Below are 15,695 nucleotides of genomic sequence, written 5' to 3' on the forward strand. Positions count from 1 at the left end.
TCAGCTGATTGGCGGGCGGTGCCGAGGCCGCGCGGGAGGCGGGAAGGTCGGACGCTGACAGAGCTGTCGCCTCAGGTGAGCGGCCGTGCGGAGCCGCTCGTCGCTTTCCGCGGGGCGGAACGCGGCCCTGAGGGGAGCGGGCTCGGAGAAGGCCGCGGGGTGGCTTTCTGGGGGCCTCGTAGAGAAGATGAAAGGAACGCCCAGGTGCGCAGCGTGAGCGGGGATGACGCGCTCGGGAGGATGACTGCAGCCGCTCCCTCGGCGCTCTCTTCCCCCGCCCTCAGCAGTAGAATCGCCCGGTCCCACCCGCAGCTCCCGGCTGCTGCCGCCTTCTGCCCCGTTCGGTCCTTCAGGGAGTCCTTCCCACCCCTGTTCGTTGGCAGAGATCGCATAAACTCAGTTCCGAGCTGTTCGTTGGGGAGACCCCCGAGTGTCTTAGAGAAAAGCCCCTCGACTGTCGCGGTTGCGTTTTGGGAGGAGGGGCTGTGACCGCAGAAGCCCGTCAGCGATCCTCTGCTGGCGGGGCTTCTCTGTGCTGCTGGGAGCTGACGGTGAGGAGGCGTGCCCTGTACTGCTGGTTTTCTGATGTCTGGGTTTCCTCCCAGAAAGTCAGTTGGGGATGCATTTCATATATCAGGCTGCTCTCTTGGTTTGTACGTGCTGAAAAAGATAGATTTATGTCTTTTAAGAATAAGGGTTTTTTTTGTTTCTTCTTTCCATATATGTATTTTCCAGTATCAAACTCTCAGCATTTTAGCATGTTATGAAGCAGGCTTTCCTTTATCATTCAGAGTGAGGGAAATGCAAGGTAACACGAGTAGAACAGCAAAGTTAGTGGCAGCCCATTTACCCTCGATTAACTGTTAATATAAAGATGTTATTGGTTTAAAGCATCTCCTTTTTAACATCAGTGCCCAGTTTCACCTTTTTGTAGCTATGAAACAAGCACTGCAAGCTTGGCCAGTTGTGTCACTGTAGATTACAGCGTCTTGAAGTTCAAGCTAACAGCCTGAAGGACTGGAAAGCTGATTTTTATTTTTATTTTTTTAAAGAATTATTTCATTTTCTTTTTAGTAGTTATTTCAATCCCCTAAAATACCTCTGCCTTCCTTCCCATGGGATCTGGGTTGTTATCTCAAAAATACTCAGTTTGAGAAATGGACTCAAATGATGCGTGCATTTCATTCATAGTGTTTTTCTTTCTTTTTGTGCCCATATCTTTTGTTTTATTTGTATTGCTGAAGTTACTCGTCAGATGGCAGTAACTTGTTCATTGTAACAAGTAAGCCAGAACAGAAGACACAAAATATAAATTCCTGTGTGCCAATGTCCAGAGCTTTCAGCTCTCTTCCTGCTTGGTTTGGTGCCATTTGTTGTTTTGAGCTTTCCTTGTTGGTAACATTGATTTCATTCTGTTTTTTACTGCAGTTAAACCTGAAATAAACAGGAGAAAGCAGCAATGTCTTCTGACATGTCACAATATACTATTGGGGGAGTGAAGATTTTGTTCCCTTGCAAGGCTTACCCTTCACAGCTTGCTATGATGAATGCTGTAAGTAGCATTTGTACAACCATCCACTGAGCAAACAGCTTCCAGCTTTCAGTACCCATCAGCCTGTAGAAAAATAATTTCATTCACCAATAACATATTTAATTCTCCAGCATCTTGAGAGTTTCACTCATGATGGACCTTACTATTTTTTGTGCTGTGCAATAATAATGGCCCCAGGTAGGGAATGTTGAAATGCATTTTTGGATTTGTCAACATTCACGCTAAGAAGAAAGTTCTGTAATGCTGTAAATGCTTTTAATACATGTGTATTCTAATCTAGATTTTATATAATTCTGCAAATATATAAGGAGAGAATAATTTAATACAACACACCTTTGAAACAAAATGTTAGTGTTTCAGTAAGTGCTCACCTTCCTGAGAATTTTCTTTTCCTTAGTAATTCTAGTTTTGTTCTTGTTGTTCTCCTTGAAGATCGTTAAGGGCTTAAATACCAGGCAGCACTGCTTGTTGGAGAGCCCCACAGGAAGTGGCAAAAGCTTGGCATTACTTTGTTCTGCATTATCATGGCAGCAGGCTCTGTATGGTAAGTGTAACGTCTGTCTGCATAGCTTTTAATTACCAAAATGTATTGGAATGAATTGCTCTTGTTGCTTTTCAGTCCTTAAATACTTGATATTGGTAGGGCTCCATCTGTGGTTACATGCGTTGCCTCCTTGGCATTAGGCAAACACAGGAGTAATGGCCTAATTGCCAGTAGCACTGAGCAAAATAACTTTCACGTTCAAGTGGATTTAGCTGTCTGTTATCGTAGGGGAATGATATGGCTTCTGGACTTGAAAGGAAAATACTTGTGGTTTGCAGTGACGCGGATTGAATTGCAGAAGAGGGGTTTGTTTTTTTTAGTTGTGTGAGTTGTTACAGTTTCTTTGCTCAGCAGATCTTGAATGAGTGATGACAGCTTGTTCAGGCTGTGTAGCATATAGGGAGTTTTATAACTGGTACCTACATGAAGCCTTTCATCTTACCTGCTCTGAATGTCTAGTTCTCGTCTACAAGCCTGAAAAAGTTTTCTGGAAGACAAACAGCTGCGTCCTTTATCTTCCTTAGAGAAATCACTGCTGAAATCATCATGTGAAAAGGAGGACAGAAAGGAGCCAGCAGCCGCCCCACCGTGTTGCTGTGTTTGTCATTCCCTATCCAAGAGCAGCGAGGAGGCTACAGGAGCGAGTCATGGTGCTGCATGTTCCAGTAATCATGAAACAGGAGGCTCTGTAAAAACTGGAGGCCAACAAACAGACGCAGGTAATTTTGAAGAGAAGAAGATGAAAATCTGTTCTAGCACTAAAAGGCATTGCCATTGGTGTCACATCTCATGCTTTCAAGTCAGGGACTTTTTTATCATCGTAATAGCAGAGTGCTGTGTGATTCTGCCCTGCGTGGATGTTGTTATGTAGAAATCCCCCTATGTTTGTAATAAATGATATATTTAAAATGTTGCCCTTGCTTTATGCATTTCTACAAATGAACATGATTTTTGTCACTATTTCCTTTTAATTTTTACAGAATGCAAGGAAAACAATACCCTAGCTTCAAAATTGTCTGCCAAAAAAAGGGCATCTGTATGTGGAAACGAGAGCGATGACTTTCAAGTAGACAGGAAGAGGATTCGTCCTTTAGAAACAGAGCAGCAGGTGAGCAGAGTTCTTTGGCAGTGAGGCTATCCAGGTGCAGCCCTCAAAAACAGCTTTTCAGAGAAAAAGGTGTTTCAGAGAAAGGCGAATCCTTGGCATGGCTGTGATTTAGGTGGACGGATTTTGTTCATTCTTGTTGTAACAAGAGCCCATTGTTGCATTAAGTTATGAAGAGTACCGTGTTCTAAATGATTTCTTGCCTATTTAAATGCACAATATCCACAAAGTATATTTATATTAGGAGATACGTAATATGAAGTTGAAGAAGTATGAGATTTTAGGGTTGGGTGCTCTTACAAATATATATAAAAAGTACAAATAATACATTATTAGAACTATGTACTGTATCCTTGCAAATGTAGTTTTTGCTGGCCTGCAGCATGGAGTGCAGTATTTCTGCAATAGATTGCATCACAATACCTTTTTTTCACCCCAACAGGTTAGAAAACGTCATTGCTTTTCAAAAGAGGTGCAGCTGGTTGATGCTCTAGAAGTTTATAATCAGAGAAAAAATGGGGAGCTGGTTGTTCACTCTGAAAAAAGTGTAAAAAACACTTCTCCCAAAACGGTGAGTAACGTAGAAACAGCTCTGATGCCATGATTATTAGGTCAGGGGCAGTTTTCTGAAATGATTTTGACTTGGGCCTTTGTATGACTCAGAGTAGCCTTTATTTTGATTGCTGTTTGTTTTCACTTCAACAGCTGCTTTCCGGTGTTGCTCTGCTTTGGCAAAATGAGCCACAAGCTTTGGTATCACTTTGAGCGAGTGGGATCTGAGTCTTATCATGAGTGGAAGCAATTCTCTGGGTCTTTTGATGTGATTTTCATGAGCTTTGGAAAGCTCCATAGATTTTTGAGTAGGATATGAAGTGCTTTGTGCCCCTGAACTTCAATTGGCACTCTGAAATACAAAGGCCAGCAGAGTGTGCTGTTGATTTTCAAATAAAAAGGCTTCTCTTATTTGATTGCCAGATTTGCTTTTGGTACTTTAGTGCAAAACTTCTTTCTATTTTTTTTTTTTCCTTTTTTTTCAAGTTCAAGGAATTTTAGGTAGCGAAGAAAATTGAAAACAGTCACTTGGTCTCTACTGAAAAATCAGCTGTGAATCAGTATCTTATTATTTTCAAGATAAGGCCATTTTTCATAGCAGTACATCAGTTCACAGACAGTGAAGTCCCTTGTTTTTATGCAGGCCGTTCCTGTTAATTCCAGGCGTGCGCATCGCCTGAACGCTGTTGCCTGGTACTTGCTGAATGGCAAAGGAACTTGGCAAAACCAGCTCCTTGTCTCCTTGTCAGGTTTCTGCTTCTGCTCCGAGCAGAGGCAGGGTGGGCTGCTGTGCACCTGTAGGACCCACAGCCAGGTGCCCACTGCTGCGTGCCCAGCTGGGGGGGGGCAGCCCTCCAGGAGCTTCGGCTGAGAAATCGTACTCTTAAGCTGCTCTCTTTATTTCTCCCATGAAAGCACATGGTCTGAGAAACTGGGGCAGCTGGGTTGAGGAATCCCCGTTTATACTCGGTTTGAAAAAAAAAGAAAAGTAAACAGTAAATGGAGAGTAGTGTAACAAACACTTGGGGTATCAAGAAACAGCTGTGAAAAGAATCTGTCTTAATGTGCTAGCCCATTGCAGTCGAACATATTGCTTACAACCTTCACAATGGAGTTTGAGTGACTTCTGTTACACATTCCAGGAGACTGGCAGCCTGTTACAATCAGGGTCTGGACTCCAGAATAGGCTAATTTACCGCAATGGGATGAAGAAAGTTGTGGATTTGTGTTACACGCTCTCACCTGACACCGTATCTGATCCTTTACCTGCTGATTGACGTTTTGAATGAGCTCTTTGAAGCAGGTTCCAGCTTAATTAAAACGTTTGCTTGGTTAGCAGTGATCTGTGAAAGCCTGTGATAAATATTGAACTGGGTTCACCTGCTGGTTAGTGCAGAGGATAAACAGCTGCTTTGTGTGCCTTAATCAAGGGGCCGCAGCAGCCGCAGGGTGCTATGCTTTCCAAGGCCCATAAAGGAGGAGTTGAAAAGCTCTGTAATGTCGCTGCTGATATCTTCCTAGATTGTGCTTGTGTGATACTTCACACAAGCAGCGTTCACTGTTTTATCATCTAGATGGCTTTGTAACTGGGAAATGTAGATGCAGATATGAAGAACTCCTCTTATCTCTGCATTTCACAGATCACAGCCTCAGTGTTTGTTTTGCTCCTTTTTACACGTAGGACAAGTCGGCAGACTTGATTGTTCTTTCATTAATCTGACTCGGGCGTTTTTGCTGTATAAATACTGATGCGATAGGCAGTTTATCTGCCAGCTGACAGAAGGAGAACAAGCTGGATTGCCCCAGGTCCATATAGCTGGTATCTGATCTCTAACATCTGCCGCTGGATGTCACTGATGAAGTACTGCAGAAGGCTATTTGTTTTTCCTCTCTAAAAATTTATCCCGGATTCATACAGCTGAAGACAGGTTTGGTCTTACAGCCAGTGGCCACGGTGAAATAGTTTTCTACTTTCTTAATTATTTATACACTCCCACATCATTTCTCTTTGTGTGTATATATATTTCTATATAATTCTGAGCTGCATTTTCCCATTGTTACAACAACTTCTACAAAATGGCTGCTGGACTGGTTGTAATATTTTTCTATTACTTTTATTTCATAAGTGAAATATGCTAATGCTAAGCTCCACCAAGTATCAGTGATAACTATTATCTTTGAATTCTGCAAATCAATTTGAATTGAGTTGAAAAGCCAAACGCATTCGTGGAGTAGGCAAACTGCTTCTTATGCATTAATTGTCAGCATGTTGACTTGCTGTTCACTGTTTCAAAGAGCAAAGTAGAAATATCAAGGTGCAATTTGCAGCTCTCTGTGTTGAGTACAAACAGAGTTGAGCGTTGCCACATATGTAACGTACACCACATGTCAGCTGTTTCCTGCCTCGCTGTTGACAAGAGCCCTATTCATGACTCTTCTTTTTATCCTTTCGGTGAATAAGTAATTATTCAATATTGAAGGCAGGATATTTGGAACTGGCTATTTAATGTGGCAGCACAGGGTAACGAAATCTGCTGTTACTGGCAACCTGAGAGGGGAATGTAACAATTCCAGCACGGGTGTAACTGTATCTGCTTTGAGGGCCTGTTTATTTGGCACATCAGTGAACCTTTTATCCCAGTGAGTGACAGCCCCAGAAGGGTTACATTTACATGCATCCTATCATGTATTGTAATATTTAATGGTGGACAAGGCTGAGTGGGGCTGAGGGTAATGTGAACTTGCTTTGCCTCGGAGTGGAGGCTAAAAGGCAGCTTGATCCGCAGTTGTGGTGTAACACACAGCATGGCTAGCATTTGTTTATAATGGATAATCTTACTGATTACAATTAAAAAGGGAGGGAGGAATATTGGCAGCTATGTGTTGGTACTTGCACTATCAAGCTGAAAACCAAATACAAATCCTGGTACACTGGAGGAATTCATTATTTTTATGAGAGGTGTACATAGGCACTGTTACTCATGAGTTTCTTGTTTTCCGTGCTTCTTTTTGTGCTAATTGTTACAGTTTGGAGACAGTTGTTCCACTATCCTGTGTTATGACAGACATTAGAAAGGCGGTGCTTCTCAAGAAGAAAGAAAATGCTTTTAACAAATATTTTATGGGTTCTGCTTAGAATTATTCATTTTGTCTTTTTTCATAGTTACTAGAAGGCCTTTCACGTAGTAGCACATCAAATTTGTTCCTAATTGAGTCTGTGTGAGGTAGTCTGGTATTTTTTCTGCAGATTTCATTAAACTGTCTGGATTCCTTTTGCGTGCTTTAAGGAAAAGTGCTCTCAGTAGTTCCATTTAGGTGTCACATCCCAAAGTTTTCTCCCTTTAAGTTTCGGGATGCTTCTTGTTTTGAAACAGTAGTATCCTTCTGCCCAAGTTTAAATGTCAGAAGTTCCTTTACGTTCTTTGTGTGTCTTACCTGTGTGTGCACTCCATGGGGGCAGCAATTTTCTCTGAGATTGGGTTCTGATGAAGTTGAATATGGTGATAGGAGAAAGTATTCTAAGATTTTGAGGCATGAGAGGATGTGATGTTCTTTAACATTTCTTAACACTGATAGGCCGGTGTGATGATTTAACAGGATATCTTGAACTGTCCCACAGGGCAGTTTCTAAATAGACCGTAAAAATATTTGGCTTGTTCATCTTGCAGTGGGATTTTGCTAATCTTTTTTCGGTTTGGGTTACAGCTTTCCATCCCTTGCACGGAGTGTTCCTGTTCCTCTGGAAAAGAAACTCGTAAAGATGCTGGTAACACAAAGAAGAAAGCAAATGGAGATCAAATGTTCATTCCCAAAATATTTTTTGGAACGCGAACGCACAAACAAATTGCCCAGATTAGCAGGGAGTTGAAGAGGACAGCGTATTCCGGTGTCTCTATGACGATTCTCTCCAGCCGGGATTACAGCTGTATTCACCCAGTGGTGTCCAGTAGTAGTAGCAACAGGAATGAACTGTGTGTAGAATTACTGGAAGGAAAGCATGTGAGTAATTTTGGGCATATGATTATAAACGTAGAGTGAAAGGTAGTTGAGTTTTGTTTTTATTTCTTCTTGCTATGTTGGTTAAATTCTTCTATTAACTAAAATAAAATTACATTTTAGTCGACAGACACCATCTATCAACGTTTTCTATGTTGAAAAATGTACACTAGAAATAACCTCTAGTGCTCATCCTATTTGTGAGCACAGTTATAATTTCTAGAGTCCTATTAAAAATATTTTCCTTTAAATTATGAAGTTACACATCAAGGACTGGTGCCTCTGCACTGTATTTTTGTGGCCTGTATGTGGCTTTGAAAATGTTGTCTACAACGTGTGGAATGAAGTAGCTATCTTTATTTTTGCAAGCATTCAGTTTCTTGTATACATAAATGCAGAGTGCCCTTTGTTTATTGAATGAACTGCAGATCTGGCCACGTTAATCTCTTCAAGATGTGCTTTTCATTATTGCCCCTACTAAAGAATAGTAACTGGTAGAAATGTTTTTAGGAAATAAAGTCAGATGTATGTAACAACTGTGAGGCTTTTAAGCTTGCTTGTTTTTTGTTGTTTTTGTAACCTGAAATGTTCTGTGCTCATTCACTTTTAGGGCAAGTCCTGTCTTTACTATCATGGTGTTCATAAACTCACTGAACACTATGCCCTGCACTCTGCACATAACACATACCAGGCTTGGGACATTGAGGATCTAGTGAGCCTGGGAAAGAAACTTCGTGCCTGTCCATACTTTGCAGCCAGAGAACTCATGGTTGGGGCAGATATTGTATTTTGTCCTTATAACTACCTCCTAGATCCACAGATAAGGGAGAGTGTAAGTATATTTGTAAGAGTCACTGCAATAAGTGAAGTTAAAAAAACAAAGCTGTAATGTTCAGTGGTCATTGAAATCCTATTTGTTTCCAGATATAATCTACAAGTAACTCCTGGGTTAAATTATTTATTGATTTATTTTTGAATGGATGTTTCTGTATTTCAAGCAATGTTTCCTTTGTTCATATAGCTTAGCTAATCAGTCACTTGTTGGGCTCATGGAGACCATTTTTGAACAGAATCCTATTAGTTGCTATTTCTCATTATTACATTTTACTCTGTTTTACCAGATACCTTATTATTTTTTTTTTTTTTAAGATGGAAATTAACCTGAAAGGCCAGGTAGTCATTTTGGATGAAGCCCATAATATTGAGGACAGTGCTCGGGAGGCAGTGAGCTACAGTGTTACAGAAAGTCAGCTGAATGCTGCTCGAGAAGAGCTAGATTTCATGGTCAATAACAACATCAGACAGAAGGATCATGAGCACCTGCGGGCTGTGTGCTACTCTTTGACAAAGTAAGACAATCCTTTTTAATTGCTTTATGTCAATTAGTATTTAGATAAGGGCATTCAGACTCCTTTTGTCTTATCTTAAAATGTTCATAATCTGCAATAGTAGGAATCTCAGTCCCTTCTTGATTTGGTTGCAGATTCTTCATATTTGAAAGTGAATTTATCACTCATTCCCTTTGTTTTCCCTGCAAAACTTGGCTCAAATTTGAGTGGAGAGCTCTGAAAACCTGCAGCATGTACAGATTTGCAATAGAGACCTGTTAAGTCTTCAGAGGATTCCGTCAGCAAACACTTTGCACAAGCTCACCCTGTTCTTTTTTCTGATCATTCTCAGGCACAAGTTGTCCACACACTGTTCCTGATCATTTTCTCCCTACATTATGTCAGCAGAATATGATTTTAATGATTTGCTTTTGTACTGAATTTGAAACCAAGGATGTGCTGAATCTCTGCACACCTGCCTTGTTGAAACACAAGTGTCATGGAGTTCAGTGAACAGAGAAATATGAGTAACTGAGAGTGTAGTTTTGGGAGCTAGAGTTGATAAGTAAGGCAGAATGAAGCTGAGAAAGTAGAAAATGTTCTCCTCTCCCCTGCTTTGTTTTTATTGCTGTTCATGTAAAGGAAAAGGTAGTAAGAGGAAAAAAGCATGTAAAATCCAGAAAGCACAGAGAGGATTGGAAGAGGGGGCCTCAACAGAAGCTGGAAATCTTCAGAGGAAGTGGAATATAAAACAGTAGAGTAGGGGCAGAAGCTTGGGAAGAAGGGGAGAAAACGAGGGCACAAGGGTGTTTTGTGTGGAGTGGGAACGTGAGAAAGCTAAACGCCATGGCCTTGAAGTGATCTGAGCTCTGAAGCAGTGCATGTCAATCACTGTTTTGTTGTGTCAGTGGCTGGTGGAATACACTGTGCAGCACTACAGCAAGTAGTTCATCGTTTTCCTATGCTCTGTCCTGAGAGTTAATGCTTGTGTCAGAGAAACGGCTTCTGGTTTTCTCTTCTGCAGAAGCTAGTTCTCCTACTTTAGCTATTTCAAATGCTGTATTTTAGTACAAAATGGAAATAGCATGGTTGGAGATTTGATTGCCCCAAGCCTTTTAACCTTATCAGAAAAATGAAGGTTGATTGTCTTGGCAACTGCCAACAATAAGGAAAGCAGTTGGAAAGCAGAGGACTGGGTGTAAATGGCCAGTAATTGGTAATGTGCTGTTGCATAAAGTGAAGTGGCTTTGCCAAATGCATGGGTAATTAGAAAAATCTGATTTCACTTGGAAAGGTCCTGGGCCCTCGTTCCAGGCAGCACTTAAGCAATGGGCTTTGTGCCACTGAGGTGCCAAAATGACCTTTCTGAGGAATTTGAAGATACAGCAATGGAGGTTTGCTAGCAAGCTCTTCTGATGAGATGCAGGTTTAAAAGGGCAAATGGCTTGGTCAGTGGAGGACCAATCAATCACTCCTTCAATTGGTCGTTTGGTGTCAACAACAGGATTTTCTGGTAGGGAGAGAAGGGGTAAACATGCTTGAGCTGAAGGCAGTCTGTGACACGTGCTGAATCCTTTCCTAAAAATATTGCATATGCTGATGTTTCCACTTCAGTACCATAGATATGTGAGAATGAAGCTGATTTTATTTATGCTTATGATTTTTCTCTGGAAATAAATACTTATTTAAAATAATGAACAGGTGTTTCAGGTAAATGCTTTACCGTTAGATTTAATAGGATGGCTGTTCTTTTCTAGAATTTGCCCTTTTGCATTAGATTAGGAAAGTGTTTGTATTTGCATTTATAGCAAAACCATCTTTAAAGTATGTGATGGTATTTAAGGCTTAGAACAGGGAAACAGAGGTTTTACATTTCCTGAAATGTTTTAACCATTCGTTTCATGCATGCTGTCACGCATTCATTTCTGTCTGCATCTTCCTAATTTTAGTTCCAGGTCTTTTTGTTGTTACATTTGAGGAATTAGGGCTGAGTAGTACACTGTTGAACTTATGCCTGTATTAGTGATCATCATTCCTCAACAAGATAAAGCAAATTATGGCCAAAGGAGTGATTGTTCTGGTAGTATTTATGGAGATTATTTTTTTGTGTGTAACCTGGCAAAAAGGAAGGTTTTCTAATTGTTCTGTTGAGCAGATAATTTGCAGTGACAGGACAGGAAATCTGGAGCTGAAACAGTTACTAAGCCTTGTTGCTTTATTTGATAATGATTAACTGATTTTACAGATACATATTTTGAACTGTTGTAGAAATGACAGCTGTCTTTCTGATGCCTCCTGCTGGTTGATGAGACAGACAGCTTCGGCATTTCCTGAGAAAGAAGGAGCCTGCCTGCTTTTCTAGACAGAGGGGGAGAGCCTTTGTAACAGTGCAGAGATGATGAAAGACATATTTAGGTAGTGGAAATCTTAGCACTGCCACAAATGAGATGATGTGCCTGCTTAGATCCTGGTTTTAGAAAGCCTTATCATGTATTGCATTGTCACTGTGGTTTTAATTCTGCTTAATTTTCAAGTTGTAGCAGAGTTACAGGTATCTGTGTAGGTACTAAAAGGAGTCATTTCATGTCTGAAGATTTATTTCTTTTAGAGAGGTTTGTAATTGAGAGGATGACAATCCAACTTTTATCAGTTAGAGTCACGAGTGGCTTTAAAAGTACGGTAGAAATCTTTCCTAAATGAGCCTGACACCTTATATCATAAGAACAGATTTTATTTTAATCTCTTTTCCTTACTGTAAAAATAATACATAACAATAAAATATGAATGCATAGGGAGAAGTTTTCCTCTCTTGTCATTGAGCTGCATCAAGAGCAACTCATTTCAAGAGAGATCAGCTGGCAGAAAGGAAAATGTGGTCAAGTATTTATCACGGTTATGGAAGAGTGGTGCAATTCAAGGTTCAATTTTTCTGGTACTTGGAATGTATTTCAAAGTTTGTGTTAAAATTGATTCTGATTTCTTTCTTTTATAGCTGGCTACGGGCAAGCTCTAGTCAGCTGGTAGAAACAGGGTATGAAACCTCCTGTAAGGTTTGGAGTGGAAAAGAAATGCTCAACCATTTTCACGAAATGGGAATAACCAATATTAGTTTTCCCATTTTACAGGTAATGTTGTAAGCTGTATAAATGAGTACCAGAGTTGTTGAACATCTTAAAATACCCGTAAACTAAATGTTAACACATCTGTTACTTTACTACAATTTTGAAAAGCTGTCTAAAAATTATACGTGATGAAAACCAGGAGTAATCCATCTGAGCTGCTGCAACTTGCAGAAAATCCATGTTTTAAAGGTTAAAATTGATCATGTACAATTATCTTAAATTGAGCCAGTTAGTCACCGATAGCTTTGTCTGTTCTATCTGTCTGCATTTTTTTATTGACTGTTGAAATGTACTTAGAGTATTTTCAACCCTATCCTTTCTTTTTTGTGTAAGCCAAAAGCTCTGTTAGTTTTCCTTTCCAGTTCTATCTTCAGTCAGACTTTATAGGTGTTGTAGGTGAACTTTTAAAGCAGGTTGTCTTGCATCTGTACTAATTTTGCTTTTGGGAAGATAAATCAGAACGTTAACGTGGAATTTGTTTGCCTCTCATAGAAACACCTTTCTGCTGTCTTGGAAAAAGAAGAAAAAATATCAATGTTTGGTAAAGAGGAGCTTGTTGAGATCCCTATCGTGAGCTCTGCCACTCAGATTGTGCTGAAAGGGTTATTCATGGTTCTTCTATATCTTTTTAAAGATAACAGCAGGTCAGTGTAAACACACAGCCTGAGCTGAGTGGTGGTGGTCAATTCAGCTGCGTTGCCAATCAGTCTGTTTCATTTGTGTGACACTTTTGTTATAGTGTCTGGACTCTGAGGAGAAACCAACATTTCAAAAAGCTTTGGGAAATTTACTTATGTGGGAAGAGTTCATTGAGAACTAATTTAAATACTACCAAATTATATTGGTTTCACTCAGGAATGAATTCAAGTGTTGAAGGAAATTTATTTGAAGGTTAGAAATGAATTTTCTTGATGCATTGCCAAGTTAAATGTGCATGGGTTTTGTTTTTCTATGTAGCTGTTACTGTTTAATTTCTGCCTACTAAATTCCAGCAGCTTGTAATGCTTTCTGCTTTAAACCTTATGTTTAAAAATAATAATTACTGCGAGGCTTCATTATGTATCCAAAAGGAGAACTGACAACTATTGAAACTTCACATCTCTTGCAGAGTTACCTTCTTGTAGTGAAGAAGCCTTCACAGCCTGCACGAACAGCTTTTCTGTTTTCAGATACTGCAGCATATAAAATTATTTATACTTAAATTGTAAAGGCTTGTGGCAACATATTGTCTTTACCTTTTATGGACTTAATGCTTGCAATTTGCTTAACTGTAGTTTTAATATTTCTGTGCCTCTTCGTAGGTTTGCAGATGATTACAGAGTTGCTTTGCAACAAACTTACGCTTGGACAAATGAAAACCAACCTGATGTTTCAGATACAAGTGCTTTCCTTGCAAAGACCAAACATAAAAAGAATTTGCGACATAAAACTGCAGTCCACATGCTTAATTTTTGGTGCTTGAATCCTGCTGTGGTAAGCTGGATGTGAAGGAACTAATTTTGAATGATAGCAAATAGATGTAGCTGATTGCATCTGTTTTCTGAATTCATTTCTCTCTCCAACTTAGGCTTTTTCAGACCTAAATGATGTCAGAACAATTGTTCTGACCTCTGGTACGCTCTCTCCAATGGATTCATTTTCTTCCGAACTTGGCGTGAAGTTTTCCATTCAGCTGGAGGCCAATCATGTTGTCCGGAACTCACAGGTAAGCTCCTGCAGAGTTGTTCCCTCCTTTCAGGTATAATGCTGGCCGTTGTGAAATAAAGGTAGCTTGCAAATAAAAATACTGACAGATGCGTTCTGCGAGTGTGAAAAAAATGTGCAGAGCAGGCTGGTGCGTGGAATTATGCAATTGTAAAGTAACCTTTTGATTGTGCCCCCTCCGTTTGAAGATGTAATGCTGTGCTATTTGGTAATTCAGTTTCATCTCAGTTACTGTGCTCTTCTGAAGTATTTAAGTGCCAGGAGTCATTTGCCTAGAGAGAGATCTCAATATTTTAATTCGTCTTTAAAGTTTCATTGTTTAGCATAATGGAATTTAGCACGTTTTGTGTCACTTACTTTAGTATTAATTTTTTAATTGTGAAATACACAAGGTTTGGGTTGGCACCATTGGAGCAGGGCCGAATGGTCGGAAGCTGTGCGCCACGTTCCAGCATACAGAGACCTTTGAGTTCCAAGATGAGGTGGGAGCACTTCTCCTTTCAGTGTGTCAAAGAGTTGGCCAAGGAATTCTGTGTTTTTTGCCATCCTATAAGGTAAGGAAATCTCTCTTCATATTTTTCCTTTAAAAAGCAGCTGCTGTACTTGAAAAACATACTGTGAATTTTTTCGTTCTACACATCAACATGTGGATGCACATAGAATAAATATATTGCAGTAACATAATTATATTGCACTGCGACTTCTTCAGGCTCGTGTTGGCTGCTATGCTGATTTGTTTTTTTGAAACAGCAGGCTTGTGTTTGTTTTCAACAATGTCTGCATCTCAGTAATGATGAAAGGAGTACGATTTTCTTTGTTTTTTGAGTGCTTCGAACCTATGAAGTAAAAAGAACAACTCTGCATATTCTTTGTATACTATTTGAATGCAGTGTTCATCCAGTTCATTGCTTTCCTTCTTTCTTGTTTGCTTTCATTGTGCTGAAGATTGTGGTATATTTTTTCCTGAGTCTGATGGGAATTGCTCTCTGGCATCTGCTGAAAAGAATCAGATCTCTCAATTTCAGACTATGTGATATCAAATTTCACTAACAGCAGATATCTAATTATGGTTAATTTGTACCTCACAGAAGTTCTGCTTTCTTCTCCATGAGTTCTGGTTATTTATGGTCAGCTCTAGGGAACAGGAGTATTAACCTGCAATATTAAGCTGTTATTCCTGCCCACTTTTCAGGTAATATTTGCAAGAATTTGACTTTTTTTTTTTTTTTTTTTTTTTTCATTTTAAATTCTAAAAAATCTTAGCAATGTTTAAATAAACAAATCCAAACTCAACAACCAACCACAATAAAACCATGAAAGCCCCTGCTATACAATAAAAAAAAAAGCCCTGCAGTCTAATGGAAAAACAAAGGTTTCAGACCCTTTTGCTCATCTCCAGGGTTCCTTGCAAGAGAATATTTTTTTTAAAGTGAAGGAAGACTTGTCTATTATTTTTTTTTCCAAGCTATCATGTTAATTTGATCATTTAACTGAATGACAAATGATAAAACCAACAAGGGTTAGCAAAGCAAGGATTTTTCTTCGTTTTTATTTCTGAGCGTCTTTAAAGGATTCCAGTCATCAGTGCAGTTACTGGCTGCAGCCGTTAGGTGACCACATTAGACCAGGTAATGTGCAGTCAGTGAAAAAAGTGGATTACTGACTATAAATTTGTTCAGCTTAGCTCGCAGAACTCTGCTGATACACAAAGGCAACAATCTGAGGACAAATTTTGTACTCGGTTCATTTTCGTAAGGAGTTTGTGGGCATATTTCAGTTTCCACCATCATCC

The 15,695-nt window shown here is 39.7% G+C and overlaps 1 protein-coding gene across 6 annotated transcripts in view; it reads left to right on the top strand.

The window, feature by feature from the left end:
* Nucleotides 1-32: 32 nt before the first annotated feature.
* The window catches only part of BRIP1 (BRCA1 interacting helicase 1), a 104,028-nt gene continuing 88,365 nt past the window's right edge, over nt 33-15,695 (top strand). For all 6 annotated transcript variants that reach the window (XR_006180626.1, XR_006180628.1, XR_006180627.1 and 3 more), the window contains exons 1-14: nt 33-75; nt 1,429-1,552; nt 1,985-2,096; nt 2,621-2,815; nt 3,077-3,204; nt 3,644-3,772; nt 7,459-7,752; nt 8,360-8,581; nt 8,899-9,098; nt 12,070-12,202; nt 12,692-12,843; nt 13,501-13,672; nt 13,767-13,904; nt 14,296-14,457. Coding sequence is in view for 2 of the 6 variants with exons in the window: in XM_042880043.1 (XP_042735977.1) it covers nt 1,460-1,552; nt 1,985-2,096; nt 2,621-2,815; nt 3,077-3,204; nt 3,644-3,772; nt 7,459-7,752; nt 8,360-8,581; nt 8,899-9,098; nt 12,070-12,202; nt 12,692-12,843; nt 13,501-13,672; nt 13,767-13,904; nt 14,296-14,457 (2,130 nt within the window). In the remaining 4 variants the exon portion in view is untranslated. The remainder of the gene's footprint in view (nt 76-1,428; nt 1,553-1,984; nt 2,097-2,620; nt 2,816-3,076; nt 3,205-3,643; nt 3,773-7,458; nt 7,753-8,359; nt 8,582-8,898; nt 9,099-12,069; nt 12,203-12,691; nt 12,844-13,500; nt 13,673-13,766; nt 13,905-14,295; nt 14,458-15,695) is intronic.

This window comes from Lagopus leucura, unplaced genomic scaffold (assembly GCF_019238085.1).
Source record: "Lagopus leucura isolate 7727_CA_CO unplaced genomic scaffold, USGS_WTPT01 Super-Scaffold_100024, whole genome shotgun sequence".
Classification (NCBI taxonomy): Eukaryota; Metazoa; Chordata; class Aves; order Galliformes; family Phasianidae; genus Lagopus; species Lagopus leucura.